At 33.2% G+C, this 27,451-nt stretch overlaps 2 protein-coding genes across 4 annotated transcripts; one reads left to right on the top strand and one right to left on the bottom strand.

The window, feature by feature from the left end:
* The first annotated feature begins 151 nt into the window (after positions 1–151).
* LOC125058645 (U4/U6 small nuclear ribonucleoprotein Prp3) lies at positions 152–26,765 on the top strand. Its single transcript, XM_047662766.1, has 15 exons — positions 152–545; positions 621–785; positions 1,979–2,156; positions 2,997–3,174; positions 4,085–4,168; positions 5,083–5,201; positions 6,293–6,484; positions 8,456–8,583; positions 10,593–10,780; positions 20,204–20,351; positions 21,112–21,265; positions 22,313–22,368; positions 23,923–24,072; positions 25,741–25,873; positions 26,538–26,765. The coding sequence occupies exons 1-15, from the start codon at positions 418–420 to the stop codon at positions 26,646–26,648; spliced, it is 2,112 nt and encodes a 703-aa protein (XP_047518722.1). The 5' UTR covers positions 152–417; the 3' UTR covers positions 26,649–26,765.
* LOC125058630 (probable serine/threonine-protein kinase clkA) lies at positions 12,333–14,817 on the bottom strand. Of its 3 annotated transcripts, none has more exons than XM_047662741.1 (2): positions 13,191–14,817; positions 12,333–12,863 (listed from the first exon to the last, which is right to left on the bottom strand). In XM_047662741.1, exons 1-2 carry the CDS (start codon positions 14,800–14,802, stop codon positions 12,421–12,423), a joined length of 2,055 nt encoding a protein of 684 aa, XP_047518697.1. In that variant the 5' UTR covers positions 14,803–14,817; the 3' UTR covers positions 12,333–12,420. The 3 variants fall into 3 exon arrangements, with proteins under 3 accessions (XP_047518697.1, XP_047518698.1, XP_047518696.1); XM_047662742.1 differs by having other exon boundaries at positions 13,515–14,817; XM_047662740.1 differs by having other exon boundaries at positions 12,448–12,591; positions 12,660–14,817.
* Positions 26,766–27,451: the final 686 nt, after the last annotated feature.

The following is a 27,451-nucleotide window of genomic DNA, read 5'->3' as shown; positions in this document are numbered from 1 at the left end:
ATAATATTTGTAAATACTTTTTTACAAAACTTGCTCAATTAATATGAACATAATTAATATGAATTATAAATATTAAAAATAATTACATCTCCACTAGTCTGTGGTCGAGTTTGTAAATTTGTTAAAATAAAATGACAACTGTGGCATAAAGTTAAAACTATTCCCATAAAAAAAAATGACAACTGTGAAAACTGAAAAGTGAAAATATACATCGCTAATAGTTTGTATTTATTCTACGACGTTATAAATTCACCGCCGTGAATCAGTGGGATTTTATTAATTATTAGGCTTTTAAGTTATAGTTCTTTAGTCTTTACCTTAACGATAATTGCAATGAAAACAGAGTGTTGTGATATCATAACCTCAAAGTAGTGTTTAAACTTTAACAATAGGATTTGTTTATGAGACGCCTTCGTGATGGCCTTACAGCTATCTAGAAGAGAAGTGGAAGACTTGAGGTCGTCTATAGACCGGGCTATATATAGAACTATCGGAAAATCTGATAGTTCTTTACTATCTACAGTCTCTTCTTGTTTAACAAATGGGTAAGTAACTTACCGCCGCTATTATAAATTGGTTTTGTTAAATATAGATTATAAATATTCAATAAATTATTGCAGGTATGAACGGCGAAAGATAATCGATAGAATATCGTCTCATATTGACTCAAAAAAAGCAAGCAAACTTGCTGACAAAGTTATAGCTTTGGCTCAAGAACTGATATCGTCATCAAAATCACAAAAACGGAAACATGAGAGTAACGATAAAGACAAAGATAACAAAAGGTTTGTTTTGTTACACTCACATATATTATAGCAAACGTCGTTTTGCCATGTATATCATTTACAATAAAAAAATAGGGATTGATCGGAGAGGGGTCAAAGTTAGGGGTTGTATGTATTTTTTAACGCTGTATCATAAAAAAATAGAAATTAAAAATTTTGTCTAAAAACTAAAAAAAAAATTTAGGGGTGGACTACCCCTAACATTTAGGGGGATGAAAAATAGATATTGGCCGATTCTCATAGATACCGGATAAGCACAAAAAATTTCATCAAAATCGGTCAAGCCGTTTCGGAGGAGTATGGCAATGAAAACTGTGACACGAGAATTTTATATATTAGATATAGTATAGTAAATTTGAATAGGTCTGAGAAAACTTTTAAATTCTTCCAATTTGAAATTTGCTATAAAGTCAGATGGTCTAGCTAAGGATTTTGTACATCCTCCTCCTACATCTGGCAAATGTAGGCTTATTTATTCTTTATGGGGTTGTATTTTATTTATATATTATAATTGTTGTAGTAATTATTTAATATATGTTGAGTTTATACCATAAGAAAGATTTTTATATTTGGCTTAATTAGATTTTTCTTGCGACAGTTGATATCTACCTTGTTTGCGTTTTCCTAGAGATATACATCTTATATATAGATCAAAGCTGATTACATATTTGACCAAAAAGTTAGTAAATATAGTATTAAAGTTAAACACCATATTAATTTGAACACTTCCTACTTTGGTTGGGTATTCCTGCTGTCATTATTTAACATTCCTTTCCACATAACCATTCCTAGGTAATTTAATGCAGATAATAGACAAACTTATATTACTTAGTCATAATTAGAAACCCTTATTTTTTTTTATTTTTTTTTATTTTTTTTAAAGACAATTCACACCAATTGACCTAGTCCCATGCTAAGCTGGTGAAGCTTGTGTTATGGGTACTAGGCAACGGATATACATACATATTATAGATAGATAGACATATAAATACATATTTAAACACCCAAGACCTAAGCACAACACCAAATGCTCATCACATCGATGTTCGACTCAGCCGGGGCTCTAACCCGGGACCCATGGATTCGCAGTCAGGGGTACTAACCACTAGACCAATGAGTCGTCAACCTTATGTTTTTAAAATTTCTATGAATCATGATACCAGAATCTATTTTTTATCATTTCAATGTTGTAGGTCACGTCATGATGATAAACATGAATCTCGTGATGAAAGAAGGGAAAGACATGACAGAGATAAGGAGAGGGAGAAAGATAGAGATGATAAAGATAATGGATTGGAAATACCTTCTATAATACCTGAGGATGGGACTGTCGGCTCCAAGATGGCTGGTTTGAGTGCAGACAAAATTAAGGTACATTTGATTTTTTATATGTAAGTGGTGTTAATCTGCTAGTATAAGTAGGAGTATATGATTACTTAAAGTAAGGGTGACATGGTGCCTTAAAAAATTAACACTTTATTGGTGGATTATATTAAAGTGGTGGTATCTTTACTAAAAATCCAGCAGTAATTTATGTTTTAAAACTTTTTTTTTAAAGGTCCCTTTTTCAATGTCAGTTTCAATAGAGAATAGAACCTGGGGAAAATTTATTACTAAGTTTAACCCATAAAGAGAGCTGTTAAGGGAGTGTTATAGGTATAAAGTTACTGTTTCTGTCTGTGTCATCTGCGGTCTGATTATTATAAGGTTTTTGGTAGAAAGCTGAAGTCAATAACACTGTTTTTACATATAATTTATGAAGATGTGTTCAGGCGTTTAAACATTTATAATCAGTCTGTTAGTAATCATAGATATATTTGCTTTATTTTTACACGCTTTATATTAGCTTCACCTGTATGTATGTATGTAACCGACTACTTCGGACTCGATTTTGACCTACTTTTAACGGACAGATTTAATTCAAACTTTGCGCGCGCACCTGTCAAAAAATAAAAAAACACGCTTTTAAAGCACATCAAACTAAAAAGTGAAAAATAATTCCTAAATTAGGCTGAAAATGGTAATGAACAAAAAATACTGGTTTTATTGTGAAAAAGCGTGGGGCGCTCTGTGCCCTATCGCTTATTCATTAATATTATTTATTATACTTATATTTGACGTAACATTTGGAACACCCACGTATGTTGGTACTACTAAGATCTGATAATGAATCTCTGTCTAATCTTTAATTATAAATTATCTATATTGCAGCTGATGATGGCCAATGCGCAAAAAGAAATTGAGGAAAGAAAGCGAGCGCTAATGGCAATAAAAGGGGACAAGGGTAATGTTAATGTTGCAGCTCAGACTGCTAAACAAATAAACAACCAGATGCAAGGCTCTTTAGCCCCGCCTAGTGTCATCAAGCCAATGCTGTATTCAAGGCCTTGTGAGTAATCTATACTAATATTATAAAGATGAAAGATTTGTATGTAAGTATGTTTGTAACGAATAGGCTCATAAAGTACTGGACTGATTTAAAAAATTCTTTCATCATTTGAATGCTATATTATCACTGATTAATATAAGAATTTTAATTGCAAGACAAAAATAAGGATCCCTTCTAAAACTACAATAATGTTACCCGATGTGTAAAAAATGCCTATAAAATATCTTACATGGCATGCGTTGCAATGCTATTGATGATGGAACAAAAAACTATTCCACAATATTAAAGAACATATGCAAAGCCGGGAAGGGCCGCTAGTTTAAATATAAACAATGCCGAAGATTCTATTTTACAATTCATTGATATTTTGTTTTCATAAATTAAGTAGCAGACCGGCCAAGCGTTGCTGTGGCTAAGGTATTTGTTATATTACATAGTAGCAAACTATTCAAGGGAAACGGTAGGAGAACACCAGTCATGGGGACCACCATGCTTTTTTGGTGGTTATGCCATCAAATTGTAGCTTATGTGAAACATTGGTACTTTCAACACAGCGCCATCTGTTAGAATTGTGACTATCAAATAATAAACAAATATTTTGCAATAAAATAATATTGCGGGTATAAATTGAGATGTAAGCTATCCTATCTTTTAAGTTAGATCAAACTGCACACGGTGTGCAAATTTGATTGATATCGGTTCGGTAGTTTAGGAGTCCATAGCGGACAAACAACGTGACACGTAATTTTGACACTTTAGAAATTTAGGCTAGATCTTAATGTTCAACGATGTCTCAGAAGACACTTTAAACTAAATTAACGAAAAGTATTAAAAAAGAAGGATGAAAGACTTTATTTCAGACATCCTACGTTATTGTTGATTCGACATGAATATTTTATGTAATTTTCAGTAACTGGAGTAATATCTGCAGCGGAATTGGAAAAGCAGCAGAAAATAGCGGAGCTACAGGCGAGGATACAGAGGAAATTGGCTGGTATGTTATCAGATTAATTCTGAGGTCATTTGGACTGTATGTGTGTCTGTGTGTCTGTATTGTAGCTAAATTAAGGCGGTTTTGTTATAACATAAATGTGTTCAGATATTGTGAGTAGCAGAAACAGAAACGCGACTCAAAGGCCGCTAACACTAGAGAGTCTTTTGGAACTGTGAGCGCATTGTCACTGAACGTCAGGTGAATCTCCAACTCGTCTTATTTTTTTTAAGTGAAAAGGCGTAAATACTTCTTTATAAACAATTCTAATATATAAAATTATCGTGTCACTGTTTTTGTAATTAAACTCCTCCGAAATGGCTCGACGATTTTGGTGAAATTTTGTGTGCATATCGGTTGGGTCTGCGAATCGAACGACATCTATTTTTCATCCCCCTAGATATTAAGGGTGGTCGACCTCTAAATTTTTCATATGATACAGCATACAAAAATACATCGACCCCTATTTTTGAAGTTATACTTCTTTAGGCGTGTTATGAAAAATTGATGAGAGTGAAATTTTACGATGCGCGCGCACCGTGACACAAAATTAACAGAATGAAGTTGCCCACGGAAGATGCTACGGCATTGGACATAATTTTAAAACAACATTCGAATAATAATAGAATTTAAGTTACACTTAATGTAAGAGAATAATAATAAATATTTATTTATTTAATTTTTAAAATGTAAACTGAACTTTATTGACTATAATGACTCCTTTTCCAGTCTTTGATTATTTAATTGTAATTAATTATTTGCATGCAATCAAAAATTATTTTTAATAATGCCAAAGAAGTATAACTTCTTACGCGCGTACATAAGTACACGCACCCCTTTTTTATTACAGCAGATATTTGGCAAAACAACGATTGCCGGGTCAGCTAGTAATATAAATAATTACTTAATTATTTTAGGAGGAGCTCTGCAGCCTGGTTTGTCTGGACCAGCTCCGTTGATTCTTGATAGAGAGGGACGGACGGTGGACCCAGCTGGTAGAAGAGTGCATTTGACCCAAGTCGCACCTACACTAAAGGTAATTCAGAGAACAGAATATTAAAAAGGGAACATTAACAAATGAAATTTAGCTTCGAAAGTGCAACTTCATTAAGCGCAAGGGGATAAAATATTTACGGATGAAACGCAATAATAATATTAGCGTCACGAAGATGTGCAGCGTTTTTGTCGAAGAAAAGGGAGAGAGTGAGAAAGGGCGAACGTTGAATCACGCACAGTGCCATGGAGCGAGAGGTGGGAGAGAGCTATAGTGAGAAAGATTGAGAGAGAGAGAGTAAGGGAGATCGAGAAAAATACACGCTATTGGTTGATGTATTCGTTTAGTAGTTACATATTAGAACTTTAGATGGCAATTCCGTCGCATAACGTCTTGTGCAGTAATCGCAGATTATTTATTTATTTATATTATCATTAGCACGTATACAGTGTGTAAATAGTGTGAATATAGATATACAAATACATGGAGTGATCATAATATACTGGTACATACATGATCATCTATTGGGGCTTTTACCTTAGGAATAATTGATTTACAAAGAAATTTCAGTTCTGACATGGATTCTTTGTACGCACGCACTTTTTTTTAATTGTCATCTAACATTTGACTTGGGAAGAAGAACAAAAACGTTAAGTTACATGAGGGGGAGGTTAAAAATTAGTTTTTAAAATATCTCCTTCACTTCTGCATAACTAGGGTATAATAGCATTTAAATCCTACTACTACTAAAAAGGCCGACAACGCACTTTGGCACTATACGAGTGTACCAATTCGTTAAAGGCCGGCAACGCACTCGCGAGCCCTCTGGCATTGAATGTCTAAGGTATCACTTAACATCAGATGAGCCTCCTGCTTTTATTTCCCTGATTTAATTGTACGCGTACCAATTCATAAAAGGCCGGCAACGCACTCGTGAGCCCTCTGGAATTGAGTGTCCATGCTATCACTTAACATCAGTTGAACCTCCTGCCCATTTGCCCTCTGTTCTATAAAAATACTGTCAAGAACTGTCAGACAATTTTTTCTTTTTGACATATTTGACAGAGCGCAAGATAAGATTGATTGACAGTTAGAAAATGGACTTTTTTCTTTTATTAGTGTTAAAATTTCAGGCCAATATTCGAGCGAAGCGTCGGGAGGAGTTCAAAGCCCAGCTCTCGGGTCAAGCAGCCAGCGATGTCCCCGTGGAGGCACCATGGATGGACTCCAGGGTGCCGAGTAAAGCCCCCATCAGGCTCAAGAGGGCCCTACGATTCCATGAACCGGGGAAATTCAGACAGATGGCTGAAAGATTGAGGATGAAAGTGAGTATTAATTTTTCCAAAGTGCGTCCTTCAAGTTCCTTCAAGGCCTTAACTATACACATAGACATATCATTTATTCAACAAACAAAAACACACAAAATAACAATAATTAAAAAAAACAAATTAAATAGAAAAATATAATGAGATATATAAAAAAAAAGAACAAAACTTCTTTATGCGCGACGGAAGTCCGTTACGGCAATATGGCGTCACGTTTCTGTACCATCCGGTTTTCAAATATCTTTTTTTTCTGACTATATACTATAGTCTGTAGTTTCCGCTATTTAAAAATAACAACGATAGCGCGTTTTAGAAGTCCGTCAGCGCCATCTAGTGGTGCATTATTTGAACTGGTTTAAGTCAGTTTCTTGGTATAGTCCTTTTCATGAAAGAAGTCCCCCAGACGCGGCGCTGCAATCGCATGACGTAATGCTGCCATTTATGAGTAAAAAATTTACCTATTTTATTTACATTTAGCAGATGTAATTTATCAAATAATACTATTTTCTGCATACTTTGATGAAACAATATTTCTGTTTTGTAAAAAGTATATTTTTATTTACTTATTTTAGCGGTGTTCTACCTACTTACAGGGAAAAGATGAGAAAATAGGGTAAAGAAAAACAATACAATTTTTTATTCAGAGTTTTAATGCATAATTGTTGCGTTACAATTTTTTTCGAAATACACGCCGCTGTTATACCTTCGTTTGTAATTCTTGTTACAGTTTTCTCTGACACACCTGCAATTAAATTATGAACATTTAAAAATAATAGTAACTTTAAGTTTATAATGCTTATGTAATATGTAATATATGTTTTTAATTTCAGTTACCTAGTTTCATCACATTATGTATTTGTTCAATTTTGTCGCAAAAACGAATTTATGTCATAAAAGTCCCATCAATACAGCAAAAAAAATTAAATGGCAACTCTAAAAAGTACCTGTTATGGCGGCAACTCTCTTCCGAACATTGTTTAGTGGTATTAAAACAACTTGATTCTTATGTTCCGCTTCACAGAACTCTTTCACCTTTAATACAATTTCTCGAGCCGAACTTTTTACAACTTTTGGCATTGTAATCAATCTTCAAAATGCACTAAGCTAGTTAAAAATTCACAAAAATCTACCACAACAAACGAACTTGATAACATCGACTAATGACAACATTGCCGACCTGTCAAATTTAGTTCCAAAAATCACCGCGGGACTTCTTTCATGAAAAGCACTATAGTGTTTATTTTTCCTTTTCCCATTCGGTTCGTTTCAAGTGTGCGTGTGTGCTGTGGCTGTAATTGGCCCTGGCTCAGCATCATGTTGAGGAGCAGACTGTTCCACAGCGCTGATCATTCTGCCAGAGACCACAGCAGCTAGTTTGCGCCTCAGTTACAAAAAAAAGAAAGAAAAAGAATATATTATTATCGCGGTGACTTGAACCTCTGATCCGTCAGTCAGTTAGTCTCTTGGTGCCGTACTTATTTATATATTCACTACTAGTGGACCCCACAGATGTTGTCCTGCATGATATTTCAAGCAATTACGATATTAAACAAAGTATGAAAGTACCGACTGCAGCGCCATCCTCCGGGCTGTTGCATACAAAAAAATCATTCAAATCGGTCCGGCCGTTTATGAGGACTTCAGTGACATACACACGTACAGTAGAATAATATACATATGTAAGCTATCTTTTAAGTTAAAAAATAAAAATAATAAAAGTATCATAAAAAAATAAAAACAAAAAAATTGTCTAAAAAATATAAAAAAAATGGTATGGACACCGATTCTCAAACTTACTGAATCTGCATTAATTATTTCATAAGAATCGGTCGAGCCCTTACGGAGGAGTATGGGAACGAACATTGTGACACGAGAATTTTATATATTAGATTATTTTTAACCGGATCATAGATAAGAGACAGGTGTTTTGTCGATGTGTTTGCAACTTATTAATTAAATTTTTATGCGCAGGCGCAACTGGAGAAATTGCAGAATGAAATATCACAAATAGCAAGAAAGACAGGAATATCGTCGGCGACCAAGCTGGCCCTGCTCGCGTCTGATGTGCCGGATTCTGATAGAGTTCCCGACATTGAATGGTAATTATAACGGATTTAAAACCGTTTAATATATAATAATTTTATACAAAAAAATATAATACGGAGAACTATGGGAGCGTTCAAGTATTACGTCACAAAATTTTGAAGATTTTTGGGAACTCCCCCCCCCCCATGTAACGCGCCGTAACGTTTTTCTGTACCCAAGTGTATAGTAAAACGTTTTGTGACCACCCAGTGACTCTTTAAGTAGGTGTAAATAGGTATGATATCGTACATTTATTAATTATTATAATATATCAAATTGAAGCTAATTTTTTTCTATTAATTATAGTATATGGGTGCTTACTTAAATCTGGCCGCAAATAAGGGTTACCAGCTGTTAAAGATGATAAATATTTAATGGTCTAAGATCCCGATATACAACGACCTTCACCGTGATGCTTATTTAACGAAACGTATTTTATATTTAATTTAATATGTCAATAATTATAATCCATATGGGTTGCCTAGCAAATTTCAGTCCAGAGTATTTTAATTAATATTAAAAAAAAATTTTTTTTAACATTTCACCGGTATGATAATTAGATAAATTCTATACCAATCGAAAGTATGAAGCCCATAGAATATGCAAACGTTAGGTTGTTTTTAATCAATTAATTATTTATGTGTATATTTTTTATGTGACACTAAAGTATATATACATCTTTAGTAAACAAGAAGGTTATAGTGAAACATATATAATACTACCCTGATTAAAAATATTGATTTAAAAAAATTAAAAAAATTTACTACATGCAAATTATAAAAAAAAAAATTTTTTTTTAATATTAATTAAACATACTCTGGACTGAAATTTGCTAGGCAACCCATATGGATTATATTTATTGACATATTAAATTAAATATAAAATACGTTTCATTAAATAAGCATCTCGGTGAAGGTCGTTGTATATCGGGATCTTATACTATAAGGTAGAGTGAAAGAGAGTTAACGCATAACATCATTTGTCAGACGAGGATAGCGAATACAGACTGTGCGACGCTTTTAAGCCATTGCGCATGCGTCGAATTTAAGTATTCTCAAACTGAATAGATGCGGCATTTTTATTATAACAAAAAACCCATGCTGTTTTGGAGTTAGTGATTAACGACGGTTTATATATACATTGTTGTTTTATTTGTGCCTCTTAAAATTATTAAATAAATAAAAACAAAAACAGCGTAGTAAAAATAACAGCGCACTAATCCTGCAGGCCGATCTTAAACCATAATGAAAACTAGGTGTCGTGTAAATGATCCATCAATGCGCTGCAAATGGATTCCATATAATACTGCCATTTTCTAGAACGATAAATTTAAACTTCAAGAGCTGTCAAAGCGTAAACTGTATGAAGTTTGACACTTGACAGCTCAAGAAGAGAATGTGACATTAGATAGTCTAAGGGTATGTTCCGATATACACTGCGAGTACTGTATAGTGCTCCCACTGTTCAAAAATTCGTTCCGCTATGGACTGCCAGTATACAGCCGCAGCGTCCTAGGGAAATATATGACGTCACAAATCCCCGCTATACTTCTACTGCGAGCACTGGCGTTTTCGAGGTAAGGTACTCGCAGTGCTTTGATCACGTGATCAATCAAAACCACTTGAATGCCTAACGGCTGATATAACTTACAGTTTAATAACAAACATTTAATATTCTAACTTACTTTCTTTGTAGTATTAATTCAATTGACAGTTAATATTAATATAGATTTTTTTAATGCGATAATACTCCAATAATAGTTTTTCTTGTTGAATTGAAAAACTTTGATGCACTCATTTGAAAACTGTGTCGAAAAACGAAGCTGACTAGTATACTGGACTGCGTTCCGTTTTAAATTGTAACCAGTATAGCTGGCCATAGAGAAACGGTTTCACAGTATACTAAATTGACGGTACTCTGTACAGTGGTCGCAGTGTATATCGGAACATACCCTAAGTCTAAGAAAGACTTATGAAGTCTTATTTGTCAATAAATTCTCGTTTAAATCAGGTTTTTTATTTAGGTGGGACAGTGTTATTCTAATGACACCTGAAGAGCGTGAATCCAGACGTAAAACCTCAGAGAAAGACGAACGGACGGACATACAACGGGTCGAGGATTGCAATATCGGTGATGACGATATTGTTGATAATCTAAACGCTGACGCCATCACAAATCTCGTTGAGCATCCACAACAGTTGAGGCCGCCAAGTAAGTTGATTGGATTTGAATTCACGACCCTAGGGTTGACGGGCAATAGGCTATATGACAAAATATATAAAACTAGATGACCCCGTGAACTTTGTTTCACCAACAAAGTGTCAAAACTTTTAAAACAGACCAGAGGTCGGCCCTCATACAGCAGACTACATACTAATACTATAAAACACATATTTTTGAAAGAATCTACAAATATGTAAATGACAACCAAGTGACAATTTTTTATTTCTAAAAAGACGTTCAATTTCCCATCTAAGAACAGTTTGTATTGGGAAATTCAATTGTCGTTTTTAGTATTTTTCTTTAATTATTATTATTTACGTTTCCCAACGTTTAAACCTTCCCTGATTTTCCACAAATATTTTAAGATCATAATTAGCCAAATCGGTCCAGCCGTTCTCGAGTTTTAGCGAGACTAAAGAACAGCAATTCATCTTTATATATAATAATAATATATACTAATATGGTAAACGTTGTTTTACCATGTACCTATATTTTTTCTAGTTAACATTTTTTAGTTGAATAAAAATAACTATGTACTATAATAAAAAATAGGGGTTAATCGTGGAGGGGTGAAAATTTAGGGTTGTACTAACAGACCGGTCAAGCGTTGCTGTGGCTTTTTGTTATATTACATAGTAGTAAACTATTCAAGGGAAACGTTAGGATAGCTTATGTGAAACGTTGGTACTTTTTACACAGCGCCATCTGTTAGAATTGTATCAAATAATAAACAAATATTTGCAATTAAATTAAATTGCGGGTATAAATTGAGATGTAAGCTATCCTATCTTTTAAGTTGGATCAAACTACACACGTTGTGCAAATTTGATTGATATCGGTTCGGTAGTTTAGGAGTCCATACGGACATACAACGTGACACGTAATTTATATATATTAAGATATATTTTTTGATGGCACATTATAAAAAAAATAATTAAATTTCGTCCAAAAAATAAAATCTTAGGGGTGGACAACCCTTATCACTTAGAGTTATGAAAAATAGATAGTAGCCGACTTCAGACCTACTGAATATTATTATTCATATAAAATTTGATAAAAATCGGTTGAGCCGTTTCGGAGGAGTATGGTAACTAACATTGTGACATAAGAATTTTATATATAAGATAAATACCTACTGAGGGTAAAATACATTTGCATTACACTGCACTGCACTGTATAGTTAAAAGTAAAAAAAACATTTCATCACATAGGTAACATAATGTACACTTATGACTTGTTAGTAAAGAAATACATATTAATGCTTCTAATTTTACATTTACTGCCAGTTCTCAAATCAAGGGCGTAGAACAGGAGAGAAGAACTGGCAATAAACTCTCCGCCACTCTTTTTAATCGCCATTTTTTTTGAGTTGAATTAATTAAACATATTTTAGGGTAAAAATAATCAATCATAAATTATTGTAACCCTTGCAAAATTAATTATTCTATAGACTTAATGATAGAATTTAAAACTCCAAATTCATTTAATAATTGTAAATTTATTTCAAGTCACAAACTTTACAATATATTTTTTAATTATATTACTTTATTATTCATATTATTGATTGAATGATATTTGTAATTATCACAATTTTTAATTAATATATATTCCTATCTGAATAATATTTTCTAATGAATCCGAACGCAACTCGGTCCTATTTTTTTATAATTGAAAGGGCATCCGATACTTCTACACATAAAACATGTGCCTTTAAGGATCCTTTCATCTTCTGTTTCCTCGTTCTCTTCTATTCCATCTGTTACGTTCTTTTTCTTTCCCTCTTTATTGTCAGTAATATTCTGGGGAAGAGAATTGACATTAGCATTTGTAGTTTGATAATACGAATTATTTATATCATTATTATTACTTTGGTAGCTCCGTTGGTTATAATTATATCTAGTGGGATACTGGTAACCATTTTGGTAAGGTGAGAAGCCTCGATTCGCTTTATGTTGATATGGGCGATACTGTCTGTTATCATAGCGATTATCCTGTGTATTATAATGGTTACGATTATCGTAATATGGATTGTTTGGATATGCTATATCGTCGTAACCATTTCCATAAGGATCTGGAACAGAAGATAAATAATTTTCATTAGTTTTTCCATTGTGAATGTTATTTTCATCTATAATGATTACTTGGTCGCGCCTAGTGTAATTGTGTATTTTATCCACCATATTATTCAAGAAGTCTGTTACGCCATTCCTCTTTCGTACTATTATAGTGTTATTTGGAATATCTATGTTTGTATTTCTTTTTTTTCTATATCCGAAGAGTTTTTTTATTGGATTAATTATTATCTTGTCAAGTAAACTTTCATCCTTTTTGTCTTTAGACGATTTATGTTTTTTGTTGCGTGTCTCGTCTTCGTTAGTAGTTTTGTGCTTTTTATTACCTTGTCCTCTTTGTGTACCAGTATTGTCTATGTCACCACCACCATTACTCGGGTAAGGATATACCTCTCCCCCTTCATACCGCCAGACGTCTTCTTGTTCATTATACCCTGGTATGTATGTATGACTTAATGGGCGGTAGCCATTAATTTTTTTGCGTCCGTAATTATCATATTCATAAGTTGGCATGTAGTAGCTTCTTTTTATACGAGTGATTGCATGTCTACGACCACTACCCCTTCTATAATATGTATCCATGTTTTCTTCAGATTCTTTTGAATCTGAATCTTCAGGTTGTTTTGTTGTATGAGGTTTAGGATGTTTACCTGTGTGCGGCGTGTTGGTTGGTTTTCGCCTGGGTGCTTGCTTTGGTTTTACTCTGTTTACACTTTTGGGACGATACACTATGAATTCGCCATCGTTATCGTAATCCAAGTTGGTAGGATTTTGAGACTCCCTTTGAGCTGGTCTTTTATTTTTGGGTTGTAATTGAGTATAGTCGTCATAATCTTCGTTATGTTTCCAGTTTAAAGGTTGAGGACTCCGTGTCATACGTTCCAAGTTGTGTTTAGTTGTAGGTCGTTTAGTTGTTGTCCTTTGTGTTCGGTCATCATTTTTGTGTGGGTCTTCTTTCTCTTGTGGTTTAGTTTCCTTTGATTTATTTGGTGTGTCGCTAGTTATATTTTTAGAGATAGGCAAAACTTGACCTCGATCGAAGTCGTATACGCCTTCTTGTGTATTATATCCTGGTATGTATGTGTGGCTCAGTGGGTAGTAAGATTGGGCGTTCCCTGGTTTGCTACTCTGGGATTTTGCTATATAATAGCTTCTCTTTATTCGTTCATTGTTTTTATCATCGTTCTCTTTTAAAAATTCTTCATTTTCTTGTTCAGCATTTGTTTTAGTATCCGTTGAATTTGTGTACACCGGTCCTTTTTCGAAATCAAACACATCTTTTGGTTCATTATATCCAGGAATAAATGTATGACTGAGCGGATAGTATGCTTGTGTATTATTGTTTGTCGAATTATTGAGTCCATTGTTCGGATATTTATCTGTTTTATTCTTATTGGTGTCTCCTAATTGGTTTTTGAATATAAAATTACCACCATTTTCGTAATCTACATTATAATCACTGTATGATGAATCTGTCGTAGTTGTAGTAGGTTCGATATCATTTAAATCACTTGTGCTGGAGACATCTTTAGTTATCGTTGGTATACTAGTACTAGAGTCTTCTATAGGTCGTGATATGGGTATATAATAGCTCCGTTTCTCTCGACTTTGGTCTTTAAAATTCAATTCATCCGGGTCATGTACAGTGGAATATTTCAGTTGGTTTTCCTTATTTATTGCAGAATGCCTGTTCTGTTCACTCTGATCACTTTCCACTGGATATATATGTTCTATATCCTTCACTTTCACATCACTTATTGATTTTTTGACTCGTAAATAGGGATTGAGCTCATGGTCGATGTTGTAGTTGTGCGATTTCGCGACTATATTCGCTATAGCCGCTAGCGTGTAGATCGGTAGGAACATTGTGATGTTGTGTCGAGTTTGCGTATGTTTAAATACAGGTTTGTGTGACGCACGAGCCGTTCGCTGCGACATGTGGTTGATTATGGAGTTGCTTGTTTATTTATTTAAATATTTAGTTCTGGGTTTTTAATATTTTATATGTATTTCTTTATTGATGGTTAAGTGTACATTGTGTTAAATGAATAAATGACTTGGGCTAATATTTGATTGGATAAGTTTCTTACTGGTACAGGCTCATTTCAACCTCATTAATATTTCTTGTTCGATGATATTTTGCCACTTAAGGCCCTATCCCAGCACGAATTGCTGTGTCAGTGTCTTGGAGTGGACTGCGAGGCGCAGTGGAGAGCTGTAGCGCCGGCCCGTAATAACAATTAGTTATGTAAAACATTAAATTAATGTAATATTATCATTTTTTTTTCTGAAATGGATTACTTGGCTTGCGATAAAAAATGTCGTGTAAATTACAAAATCATATTCCATATATTTTCGTGATAAAATGAATTCAAAGTGTCAAAAATTGGCTATGTTTGGATTTTTTTTCTATCGTGCGAAGTTATTTAAATCGATCTTTCAAAATGGATACATAAACTGCTCAACTCCACCATATATGTACTTTTTCCATTTGTCCTACTTTAAGAAACTGACGAAAAATGGAAAAAAACAATGTACCTTATTGGAGTTAGGCGACCAGATAGGCCAGATATTCATTATAACTCTAGCTACAAAATATCCTTTTCATATGCAGTCCCTAATATCCATATTTCGTGGTATTGCATTTTATTTTATGTATAATGGACCATTATTTAGAATTAACAATCTAAAGGCGCTCAGTATCATAGTGAATTTGACAGACAAAACAACTTATTCTATATATATAATGCATAAAATAATATTACGAACGGTTTTCCTCAAAAGCTGATCACGTTTTTTACCGACGTGAAGTTCAATGTTAAAGTTGAATCGATTGGGATGCAGCTTTGCATAGAGTTTATGATTAAGAATATTGCAGGATTTTTGTATGAAAGTATTATTTTGTTTAGTGTTTTTAAAAAAAATAAAAAGAAATAAAATATGTTTATTATGGAACATAAGATACAGGTATCACTTATTCCACGTCATTAAATTAGAATCTGTAGAAGACAGAGTAAAGACTGAGGGTGTAGGCCGAGAGAAAAGCCGGAGTAAAAACTCTCGGTACTCTTTTTACACACTTTATATTAGCTTCACCTGTATGTATGTATGTATGTATGTATGTATGTAACCGACTCCTTCGGACTCGATTTTGCCCCACTTTAAACGGACAGATTTAATTCAAACTTTGTACACTTATAAAGAATCAGCGACATTATAATCATTTCATAGGTTTATCTCGAAAAAACATGAAATTTTGTCTCTCTGTGCCATATTTTTTGTCTATCGAGCAACCCACGCTTTTTCTCAATAAAACCAGTATTTTTTGTTCATTACCATTTTCATCCTAAATTAGGAATTATTTTTCACTTTAAGTTTGATGTGCTTTAAAAGCGTGGTTTATAGTTTTTTTAAACTATATTTATTTAATAGCAAATCATCAAACATCCTTATTTTAAAACAAATATCGCAAATTAATTAGAAATAGCCTGTCTAGCACTAGTCCCAGACCCTTTTATCAACTAGATAATCGTAAGTAGATAATTATAAGACACATTCTGCGTGTTTACTTATCATGTTTGATGTCTAATGGATGATTCTAGGTGGCGCTAAATATGACTTTTTGGATATAAATAATGAAAGTATTTAATGACATTTTTTCTTATTAATCTATACTAATATTATAAAGAGGAAAGATTTGATTTTTTGTTTGTTTGAAATGAATAGGCTCCGTAACTACTGGACCGATTTCAAAAATTCTTTCACCGTTGGCAAGCTACACTATTCCCGAGTGACATAGGCATGTTTCATGGGATAGGGATGCTTACTAAAACTTGAATAATCTAACCCAAGGTCTAAAAAAGTAAACAAAAAACTTCCTACAATCGCGTGCGCTGCGAAAACTATGAATGATAGAACAAAATGATGTATTACAATTCTTCAGGACACATCACTATCAATAAAAACGTCGCAATAAGCTACAATTTTATGGCATAACCACCAAAAAAGCATGGTGGATTGGTGTTCTCCTGCCGTTTCTCTTGAATAGTTTACTACTATGTAATATAACAAAAATCTTAGCCACAGCAACGCTTGGCCGAGTCTACTAGTTAAATGTATAAAGCGATAGTTAGTCGTAAGATGGAGTGGGTCTGCTTCCCAAAGGGGTCTGAAGATTAAACTACTTTTTAAGGCCTTGATCCTTGTTCATCCGAATGGTGTTAGGTTTGATACATATTTCCGTTTCGAAATGTTGTAATGAATACCAGGAGGCGAGACTGCGTGTGACGTGGGACTGTGCCCTTTAGAACCCAACGGCGGCTTTCTCCCGTGCTGATGGTGCTACCACAGCAAGGTACCACCTAGATCTCCTCCACGATCACGCATTTCTATGACCGGAAATACCGGTTAATTGGGATTCGAATTACAATTGAGGACTTTTTATAGAGGATGGCTGGAGGATCCCCTGATGTTAATTAATACCGTCCATGGACACTTCCAATCAGGGCTCGCGAGTGTGTTGTCGGTCTTTTAAAAATTGGTACGCTCTTATATTGAGGGACCCTCAGTGGAGTTGGTTCGGAAATACTTCAGTGCTGGTCAAACTGCTTTATTAAACGCTCAAACAATGTCCGTGGTAAACGTGGTAGATGATTCAGAGATACCCCACATCTCTACGCAACGCCAAGAGATTAAGCCGCGCAAGCATGACTATGTTTAATATGCTGTTCATTATTTTCCTTTAGACTCACGTTTTTATTAACGTTATAAGGAAAAGCTCGAGATTTTAAAGTTTATGCATCAGCTAACAGAGCACTTCTTATTGCCATTAATGAGTCAGAATAACGTAGTGTATGAACGTAAAAGAAAAGTGAGTGCGTACAAAGTACACATGTCAGAAGTGAAACTTCTTTGGCAAACTTATTTTTAAGTCTTGTTCATATTTATACAAATCTGAAACTTTACATTTCCGAGACTTAGATGGAGGGAAAAAGGAAGATATGTTAGGAATTTAATGAAATTAATTGTCATTAAAATATTAAGTGTCGAAAATTTATGCAAATTATAAATTTAATTTACAACTCGTCATTTGAGATTTCAATAATTTATTTTGCATAAAATACAAAATACTCATTCATAAATTCTCTTCACGAAATTTTAATTATTAAATAGAATTTCTATATAGTAATTCGCCCTTTTCACTCTCAATCGGTCTGAATCGATATCTTCCTTTTCTTCGACAAAAACGCTGCACATCTTCGTGACGTATCCGTACAAATTTTACCCTCATGCGCCTAAAGAACTTCAAAAATGCTTCTAAATTTACATTTACTACCTGTTCTCACCAACAGTACTGTAATGTTGGCTTTTCGACGTCCGAGTCTCATCCCTGAGGTCGTAGGTTTGATGACCGGCTGTGCACCAATGTGCGCATATCACTAACTAAATGAAGGATCAATGTAACACATTTCATAAAAAGGCCAACTTCATTTATAACCTTGCAATGATTGCATTTTACTGTATCAAAGGTCATTGCCCTCACAGCGACGGCACTCAATCACAATTGGACGAATTATAATAATTTAGGAATAGGAAAAATCCTTTGAGATTATTTATAAATCTAACAAGAGGCAAATGGGCAGAAGGCTCATCTGATGTTAAGTGATACTGCCGCACATTGCCAGAAGCCTCGCAAGTGCGTTGCCGGCCTTTTAAAGATTTTATTTATTTATGCAACTTATTATTATTCGTTATAATAGCTTATCCCGTTGGTATGGGATTTCAGTGTAGTTCTCTTAATGAGACATTAAATCTTTTATTTTTCGTAATATTTTTAAAAAATCCAAAGGAGGTTGTCAATACGTGTATGTTCAATACGTGGACCGTTATAATAGTTTATTAGAAGTAGTTTTTTTTCATATTCATTGTTACGCCAAATATCAAACTATTTAATCACCTTCTAAGAAGTTATAGATTACTGCCGTGTAATGCTTGCAAGAGGAAACTGATTATAATTTTAAAGCCATGGTTTATTTCTAGGGAGAGTATGTAGACCATACGTTTGGACAACAATTATAATTAACTGTTATTATTAATTTGATAATTAATATGACATTTGCATGCCTATTTTTATTTTGTTTTTAATCCTAATACGAATGAACCACTATGCAAATAAACGATTTATTACAATTATTATATAATTACATTAGTTAGTTTTGACGGCTCTAGTGGTTAGTACCCCTGACTGCGAATCCATGGGTCCCGGGTTCGATCCCCGGCTGAGACAAACATCGATGTGATGAGCATTTGGTGTTGTGCTTAGGTCTTGGGTGTTTAAATATGTATTTATATGTCTATCTATCTATAATATGTATCTATGTATATCCGTTGCCTAGTACCCATAACACAAGCTTCACCAGCTTAGCATGGGACTAGGTCAATTGGTGTGAATTGTCCAATCATATTAAAAAAAAAAAGTTATTTATTTATCACCATGGATAATTCACAGCCTTAATAGATGTTATTTACAACTTAGATAGAAAATATTGCCAAAACAAATTACAGATGAACACTTATAAAAACAATTTAATAATAGCATTATTGAGGTGTGTGGGCGTTTTAGGGTGACCTTTAAAATTCGAGTTGCTTATTTTCTAGAAAATACACGTTTGGAGATAATATGAAACAGGTCAAGGATCGCCTACTTTATTATACAAATTTTCGGTTAATAAATTTAATTCACTTAAATAAAAAATAATAATAAAATTGGTGATAATGACTGGACATTTCAGAAATTTCATTAAGACCTTTCGCAGAGTCGTTTTAGCAACCTTGCTGTGTTAATTATTTTCTTTATTCCTACATAATTGTATTTACATTGTAAAATTGCGGATGCTTGGCGGACCCAAGCGCCTTATTATTACGCCATAAAATGTATTGTCTATTTCTTTAAAGGAATTTATGTTGTTCAAAAGGTACAAAATGTTTAGTTTATATTATATGTTATGTTTTTATATATAATTTTGATATAAAATTAATTTAAAAAAACTATACACATTTCATTATAATATGCCTTAGATCAGAGTTTCTCAATCATATTTATGTCGCGACCCACGAAAAAGCCTAAAAGTTGAGTAAAACCGTCTTGCGATCTCATATTTTTAACGAATCTATTGTACCTATATGTAGTTTGTATTTATTATTTTTCAATAGACAAGAGACTTTTAAAACAAACTTGACCCCTCGCTTGAAAAACTATGCCATAGATAATTAAAATTAATTAATTAGTGTGAATTGTCCAATAAAAAAAAAAAAAAAAAAAAAAAAAAATTATTTTCAGCTGAACCCCTAAAACCCACGTACATGCCAGTATTTCTTACAAAGAAAGAGAGGAAGAAGTTAAGGAGACAGAGTAGGAGAGAAGCATGGAAGGAGGAACAGGAGAAAGTGAGACTTGGATTGGAAGCGCCGCCAGAGCCTAAATTAAGGTAAGATTAGGTTTTAGATTCTTTAACATCTAGCATGTTCCTGGCTTTTATGTGACCACTTTTGTATAGAATTGTCAAAAGAAAAGCCTCGAATGACCGCATGTCCAGGCAGTCATTCAGCTGGTTTTTGAGGTGTTGTAGGCCTGGAAGACGTAATTCCATAATTGTCTAGTTCGCAAAAGAAATAATCTCTTTGGTCTTTGCGCATATTTGGGGATATTTTTTTGTTTAAATTAATTTATTATTCAGCTACCTTTTAGAAGTAATAAAAGCCGCCGGCGGTTTTGAACAAACTTAGTAGTAAAATTCCATAAAAATATATAAAGTAATTACTTTTTTTTTCAACTGTTTTTAACACGCCTGTGTGTGGGTGCGTGTTAGTAAATGAGTAAGTGTGTGGGTGAGTGAGTGGTGTGTGAGAGAGTGAGTGGTGTGTGAGTGAGTAATGAGTGTGTGTGAGTGAAATGTGTAACTACATATTAAGTCTCAGAAGGTTTGTTCGTAGTTTGTTCCTTTTAAGAATTGGTGCGCTCTTTTCTTTAAAATACTTCGAATTGGTTCGGGAATACTTCAATAGGCAGGTGGTTCCACATATTTGTAATGAATAGGGGTTAGTTGAACTGATAAGAACAACTTCACCACTCAGCTAAACAATCTTAAAAAAAACCGACTTTATACATTTTCTCTAACTCATAGTTATTAATATCCGCAATTAACAAGACACGCAAACTGGGTCTAAGTCTAAGAGATGTTTTTTTAGGATATCGAATCTGATGCGAGCTCTTGGCACGGAAGCGGTCCAGGACCCGACAGCTATTGAGGCGAAAGTACGAGAGCAAATCGCGAAGAGACAGAAGACACATTTGGAGGCGAATAAGGCGCGAGCACTTACGAAAGAGCAGAAGAGAGAGAAGGTAAGAGATTTTAAAAAAAAATGTGTGCGTGTACTAGGTGTACACACGTAAGAAATGAATCTTCTTTATGACCTTATTTTTCGAAAAATGATCTACTATATGCAACTTTACAGAAATTGGTTAAATAAAGTTTAACAAAAGGCTTTTATTATCATAGACATGAATACAAATACAATTATTTCATTTTAACTTATTACTGTACTACTATGTAGTACTAAGATTATTACAGAATTTCATTAATTGTAATAGAATTATTAGTATTACTATCATTGTTATCGTTATTATATATTTTTGTTACTAATGGCTTCGAATCTCTTCGGATCAACCGTGGTAGGGACAAGAAAAAGATGGCGCGTAACCGAAAAATGTGACAAATGTGTGTAAATTTTTTTCCAACGCCGATAAAGAATTTTGACTTCAAAAAGCAACATGGCGCGTAACCTGCTACAAAATTTCTCCCATACGTCGATAAAGAAGTTTCACTTCAAAAGATGGCGCGTAACGGAAAAATGTGACGCGTAACGAAAAAATGTTACACTAAATTTTGTTTCCAACCCCGATAAAAAAGTTTCACTTCAATAACACCTTACAGATTACTCCAATGAACTTTTTAGATTTTCACATACCAAACATGTGTCGCAGCCAACTAGCTTACTTAGACGTTCAATCAACAGCCTAACCTCTTTACTAAACACCGATGTTTCACACGCGTCATAATATTTTTTGAAGTGACACAAAAGGTTAGATTAGTCGAATCGACGATAAAATCATTCTAAATGTCTAAATGACAATTAACACTAAAAACGTTACAAGTATGGCTCTGGTGCGACGCCATATTTTCTAGTTTCTAAGCAATATATATCTTATATTTCAAGTACCCTCCAAAATGCAGAAATTACTTGAAATTATGAATGTTTAATATCAATTTTAAATACTAAACAGAATTAACTATAGTTGCTATAGTGACTAAAAAATAATTGAAAATGTTCTATTTTAAAAAAAAAGGTAGTTAATTTTTACATCTACCCTCATTGCTATTTATTTTAGGTGGACAGAAAAATCCGCGAAGACACAACAATTGGTGTTCACGTCGCTGTATATAGGTGAGTTTTAATATTTTGAAAATAAAGCCGGTATCGTTAAAATTACTTACAAACATTCAAGCTAAGAAAAAGGAAACAATTATTTCGTCAGTCGTAGAATAGTGACGGATCTGACAAATAGTAAACTTTACAGGGCAGCCATTTCATAATAAATTAATCATGTTTTGACGACTCATTGGTGTAGTGTTTAGTACCCCTGACTGCGAATCCATGGGTCCCGGGTTCGATCCCCGGCTGAGACATCGATGTGATGAGCATTTGGTGTTGTGTTTAGTCTTGGGTGTTTTAATATATATTTATATGTCTATCTATCTATAATATGTATGTGTATCCGTTGCCTAGTACCCATAACACAAGCTTCACCAGCTTAGCATGGGACTAGGTCAATTGGTGTGAATTGTGTTAAAAAAAAATGTTAGCTTTTTGTCATAACTTTTTTTTCTTATTCTGTAATTATGAAAATTGGCATACACAAGCAAACAAGTTTCTTTAGAAACACAATAAAAATAATAAAATTAAATAACACAGTTTTCTAGAAAAATCAATGAGCGTCTATCAAATCCGTCACTTTACCGACTGATTAATTTGAGATTAAAAACACCTGTTTTTTTTTTAATGTAGCCGTAATATTTAGTCAATGTAGTCAAATATGATAAAAAATGGATTTTGTTATTTTTTTCAAATCCGACATCGTTCTACGATCATGACGATTTAATCCAAACCGCAAACTAATTAAATTGATGTAATCAATGACTTGTTTACTTCGTCTTAATTATTGAGTCATGATGATAAAACAAGGATATTTTTGACCACATTTTGTAATAATTGTGACGAGATTACCGTGTTGTTGAAGAGTATGTCGTCACGGTTTAAGTTGTATTATTAGCCTGAAGTAAATTCAGATTTTTCATTCCGTAGAATTCTGACATTTCATTAGTGTTGCTACTAAAAAAATTCACCGAAAAAGGGACATATTTGACCCATTTGAGGGCAATAAAAAATAAAATGCTACTTTTTTATGTTTTACCAACAAAAAGGTTGTTACATGTAGAAAAATAACAAATATTTCTATAGTTTAGCTATAGTCAACATTTTTTTTTTATACAACTATCGTATAATATCGTATAATATATATAGAAATGGACATTTTTATTTATATTAATTACATTTTTATATATATTATATAAAAATGTCCATTTCTTTAATTATGTAGAAATATTTTTTTTGTTATATTTAAGTAAACTTCATTTAACTAGAAAATGTGTTATAATAAAACTTTCAATAGTGTAGTTTTTTCTACAATAGTGTCGGTTTTTATGCCGGTGCGCGGTGTGGGCGCGCATCGTTAAAATTTAGTCTCATCACTTTTCCCTAATCCGGCAAAAGAAGTATAACTTCATAATCATTTGAAATGACTCAAAAACCCTAAATTAAAAAATAATTATTAAACAGTTAAAAAAATCAATATAAAATTCATTAAGTCATTCATACATCAATATCAAGTCATTATCTATATTTCCTAGTATCAATATATTTAATATAAAAATGTTTCAGAATCAAAGATCTATTTGAGTGCGCCTCGGCCAAATTCAAAGTGGAAGTGAATGCGCAACAATTGCACATGACAGGTTGTGTTGTGTTGCATCGTGGCTGTTGTGTTGTTGTTGTTGAAGGCGGGCCCAAACAACACGCCAAGTATAAGAGGTGAGGTGTTATTTTTTATAATGATATGTTTATACTATGCTAGGATTCCTTCTTCCAATATATACCAAATTAATGAAAAAATATTTAAAACTTGTTTATTAGTGTTTAGTAGTCAGAGTTTGCAATATTTTTTCTTGAGGTCGACTCTTCCCGAGGTTCTTCTTCTCTGCCCTGCTCTGAATTCTACCGCCTCCTGACTCCTCTCCTCTTCATCTTTTCATCTCCGGCTTCATTTTGCTATTTGTTTTAATTGAGTGGTTCAGCGAGATAGTTTTTAGATTTGTAGAGTTTCTTGATTCAAGTTCGGCTCTGTTTATCGAGATCAAACAACGTAGAGAGAACGTTGAGGTATTTGCTACCGCGGCTAATAAATGGTCTACCCAAGCAGATATTAGATTGCTTAACGCCAACCAACATCAACATTAAATTAAAAAACTACTTTTATATGCATCTGTCGCGCTCCTAAACAAGACTGCTATGGTTACATTAATACAAACCACAGCGGTTTTCTAATGTAACTTATTATGATTGTATTATATTATTTTGGGGGCGTCCATAAATTACGTGAGGTTTTTTTAAATTTTCTGTGACTCCCTTCCCCTCTGGTGAGATGTCGTGAGATTTTATTCAACCCCCGAGGGCCCCATCCCCCAATCTCACGTGAGAAAAAAAAAATTGCTTCGTGCTTTTATTTACGACTAGTAATCAATATTGGTGAGAGTTTAATTATATAACACAGAATTCGTTGAATGTTGAGCGTTTAGGTATGGAGTTAGCGGGAAGTTGCAGAGATGGTCAACCGTTTTCCTAATTTTTTTTTCAATCAGAAAAAAATTGTGTCATATTTGCCGAGAACCTCCCCCCCCCTCTCCAACGTAAGATTAAATAAGATTTGACTCGACCCCCTTCCCCCCTTAAACACCTCACTTAATTTATGGACGCCCCCTTTGTAAAATGAAGAAATTAAAAAAAAAAACTTTTTATTATTATTAGTATTATCAATCGTATCAAGTCAAGATTTATTATAATTTTTAAAAATATATTATTTTCTATCTATTGTTATTTTATTTGGTGTTACAGGGACGGCATACATATACGTCTATTGACATGTGTTTTTAACTAAATTGCCTTCCGGGCAGGGCCTTTCGACCGTTCGTCTATATAATATGTGCAGGGATTTGATGTCTGTGCAAATTACTCATTTGATGTTGATGTTATTATAGTTCGACAGTAACCTTGATATAAAAAAGGGTGCGTGTATAATATGCCAAAGAAGTTATACTTCTTTGGCATTATTAAAAATAGTTTTTGATTGCATGCAAATAATTAATTACAATTAAATAATCAAAGACTGGAAAAGGAGTCATTATAGTCAATAAAGTTCAGTTTACATTTGAAAAATGAAATAAATAAATATTTATTTTTATTCTCTTACATTAAGTGTAACATAAATTCTATTATTATTCGAATGTTGTTTTTAAATTATGTCCAATGCCGTTGCATCTTCCGTGGGCATTGGGTAACTTCATTCTGTTAATTTTGTGTCACGGTGCGCGCGCATCGTAAAATTTCACTCTCATCAATTTTTCATAACGCGCCTAAAGAAGTATAACTCCAAAATTTATGAACAATTAAGAATTAATTTTAATTTAAGTTAATAATTCACAGATTGATGCTTAACCGTATAAAATGGGAAGAGGACATGATAAAGGAATCGGACGGAACTGAAGTACCGAACAGTTGCCATTTGGTCTGGGAGGGTACCACAGCGCATCGGTCCTTTGGGGAGATTAAATTTAAGGTAGACGACAAGATTTTTATAAAACACTTTCAATTCTTCAAAGGCCGGCAACGCACTCGCGAAAGAAAGAAGAAAGTTATAGTGATACATATATAATACTACCCTGATTAAAAATATTGATTGAAAAAAATTTAAAAAATTTACTACATGCAAATTATAAAAAAATATATTTTTTTTAAAAATATTAATTAAATATACTCTGGACTGAAATTTGCTAGGCAACCCATATGGATTATATTTATTGACATATTAAATTAAATATAAAATACGTTTCATTAAATAAGCTTCACACGAAGTGTTCCATTTAACATATATTTCAACATATCTATAACAACCACCACCGAACTCCTGTCTAATCTTAATTAATATAATTAAAACGATAAAAACTTGAGATTTGTTTTTGTGATTACAAGCAAGTGATGTCACCGGGACTGGCGACGCCATCTTGCCTAGTGAATCGCTTTGGCGGGATTTAAAAAATATGAATGTTTGTTATTTTTTTAAGAGAATCAAAAATAATAATTTATTTAGGTTTTAAGTCACAAATAAATCTAAATATTTTAAAATTTAGTCTCATAACGTATTATTTATTTAGTTCTAATTGAAGTTTCTCTCTCAATCTATGTTTAATTCAAAAATGACTTACACAAATACATTTTTACAGGTAATGCCAACGGAAAAGCAAGCGCGCGAATTATTCCAGAAACACAAAGTGGAACATTACTGGGATCTGGCTTACAGCGGAGCAGTGCTGGGTACATCTGATGAACCATAGATCTTGTTTGGGTCAAATTTCTACCTATTTTAGAATTTGACCCAATCTAGAATTGAATCACATTTCGCCCACTTCTGTAAATTAGCTTTGAGATGGAAATTAAAGAAATGATTTTTGTTTGGTGTTTTTATTTTTTGAACAGTTCTTGGAGTTCCTTCATCTTGATGGCGTCCTAACTAAATAGATTTATTAAATACTGTTATTAGAATTTTCAAATGGCTTATTATTTTCATATTATAAACTTTAAAAATACCTATGTTTATTTAAAGAAACAAAAAATACGAGGAGAATAATACAATTCATGAACATAATAAAGAAAAGTTTATTTATAATAAATACTAGTGATATAGCATTCTTATTTATTGTAAAATGAAAAACCAGGCGGCAGCTATTTTTGTAGTTTTTACTTAAAATACAGATTCCTAAACAAGGTCTGTAATTCATTTTTCTATATTTTAATACACGTAATAATCGTTGAAGAAGTCGCAAGAGAATGGTAAAAATAAGATATTATTACGATAATGTTTTATTATTTTTGTTACACTACATACGTACTTAATTAATTGAATATTATTAAATATTGTTTGTGCAATTGTGTTAAGTACACTGAAATCTTCAACGAATCAAAGTCGTTGATCTATAGCAAATTATAAACTTGACATCTTCGAAGTCGGTGGAAGGGAATTGTATTTTTTCTTATCTCCGTCGATTTTTTTTATAATTTCTCCATAATAATACTTCCTAAACTCAAAAGTAAAACTTTTTAAGATCCGAAATAGTGAGTAGCTAGTTTTCATTAAAAT

The sequence above is a fragment of the Pieris napi genome, chromosome 18 (genome assembly GCF_905475465.1).
Source record: "Pieris napi chromosome 18, ilPieNapi1.2, whole genome shotgun sequence".
Classification (NCBI taxonomy): domain Eukaryota; kingdom Metazoa; phylum Arthropoda; class Insecta; order Lepidoptera; family Pieridae; genus Pieris; species Pieris napi.
The sequence above is the reverse complement of the archived record's forward strand: the minus strand, read 5'-3'. Positions and strand labels throughout refer to the sequence as shown.

What these genes read in the sequence shown, in the direction of transcription:
- LOC125058630 (XM_047662740.1), bottom strand. Translation starts at nt 14,802, where the DNA reads ATGTCGCAGCGAACGGCTCGTGCGTCACACAAACCTGTATTTAAACAT.
- LOC125058645 (XM_047662766.1), top strand. Translation starts at nt 418, where the DNA reads ATGGCCTTACAGCTATCTAGAAGAGAAGTGGAAGACTTGAGGTCGTCT. An exon ending in AATGCTGTATTCAAGGCCTT is followed by an intron (nt 3,175 to 4,084) that starts GTGAGTAATCTA and finishes TGTAATTTTCAG; the next exon opens with TAACTGGAGTAATATCTGCA. An exon ending in AAGTCGCACCTACACTAAAG is followed by an intron (nt 5,202 to 6,292) that starts GTAATTCAGAGA and finishes TTAAAATTTCAG; the next exon opens with GCCAATATTCGAGCGAAGCG.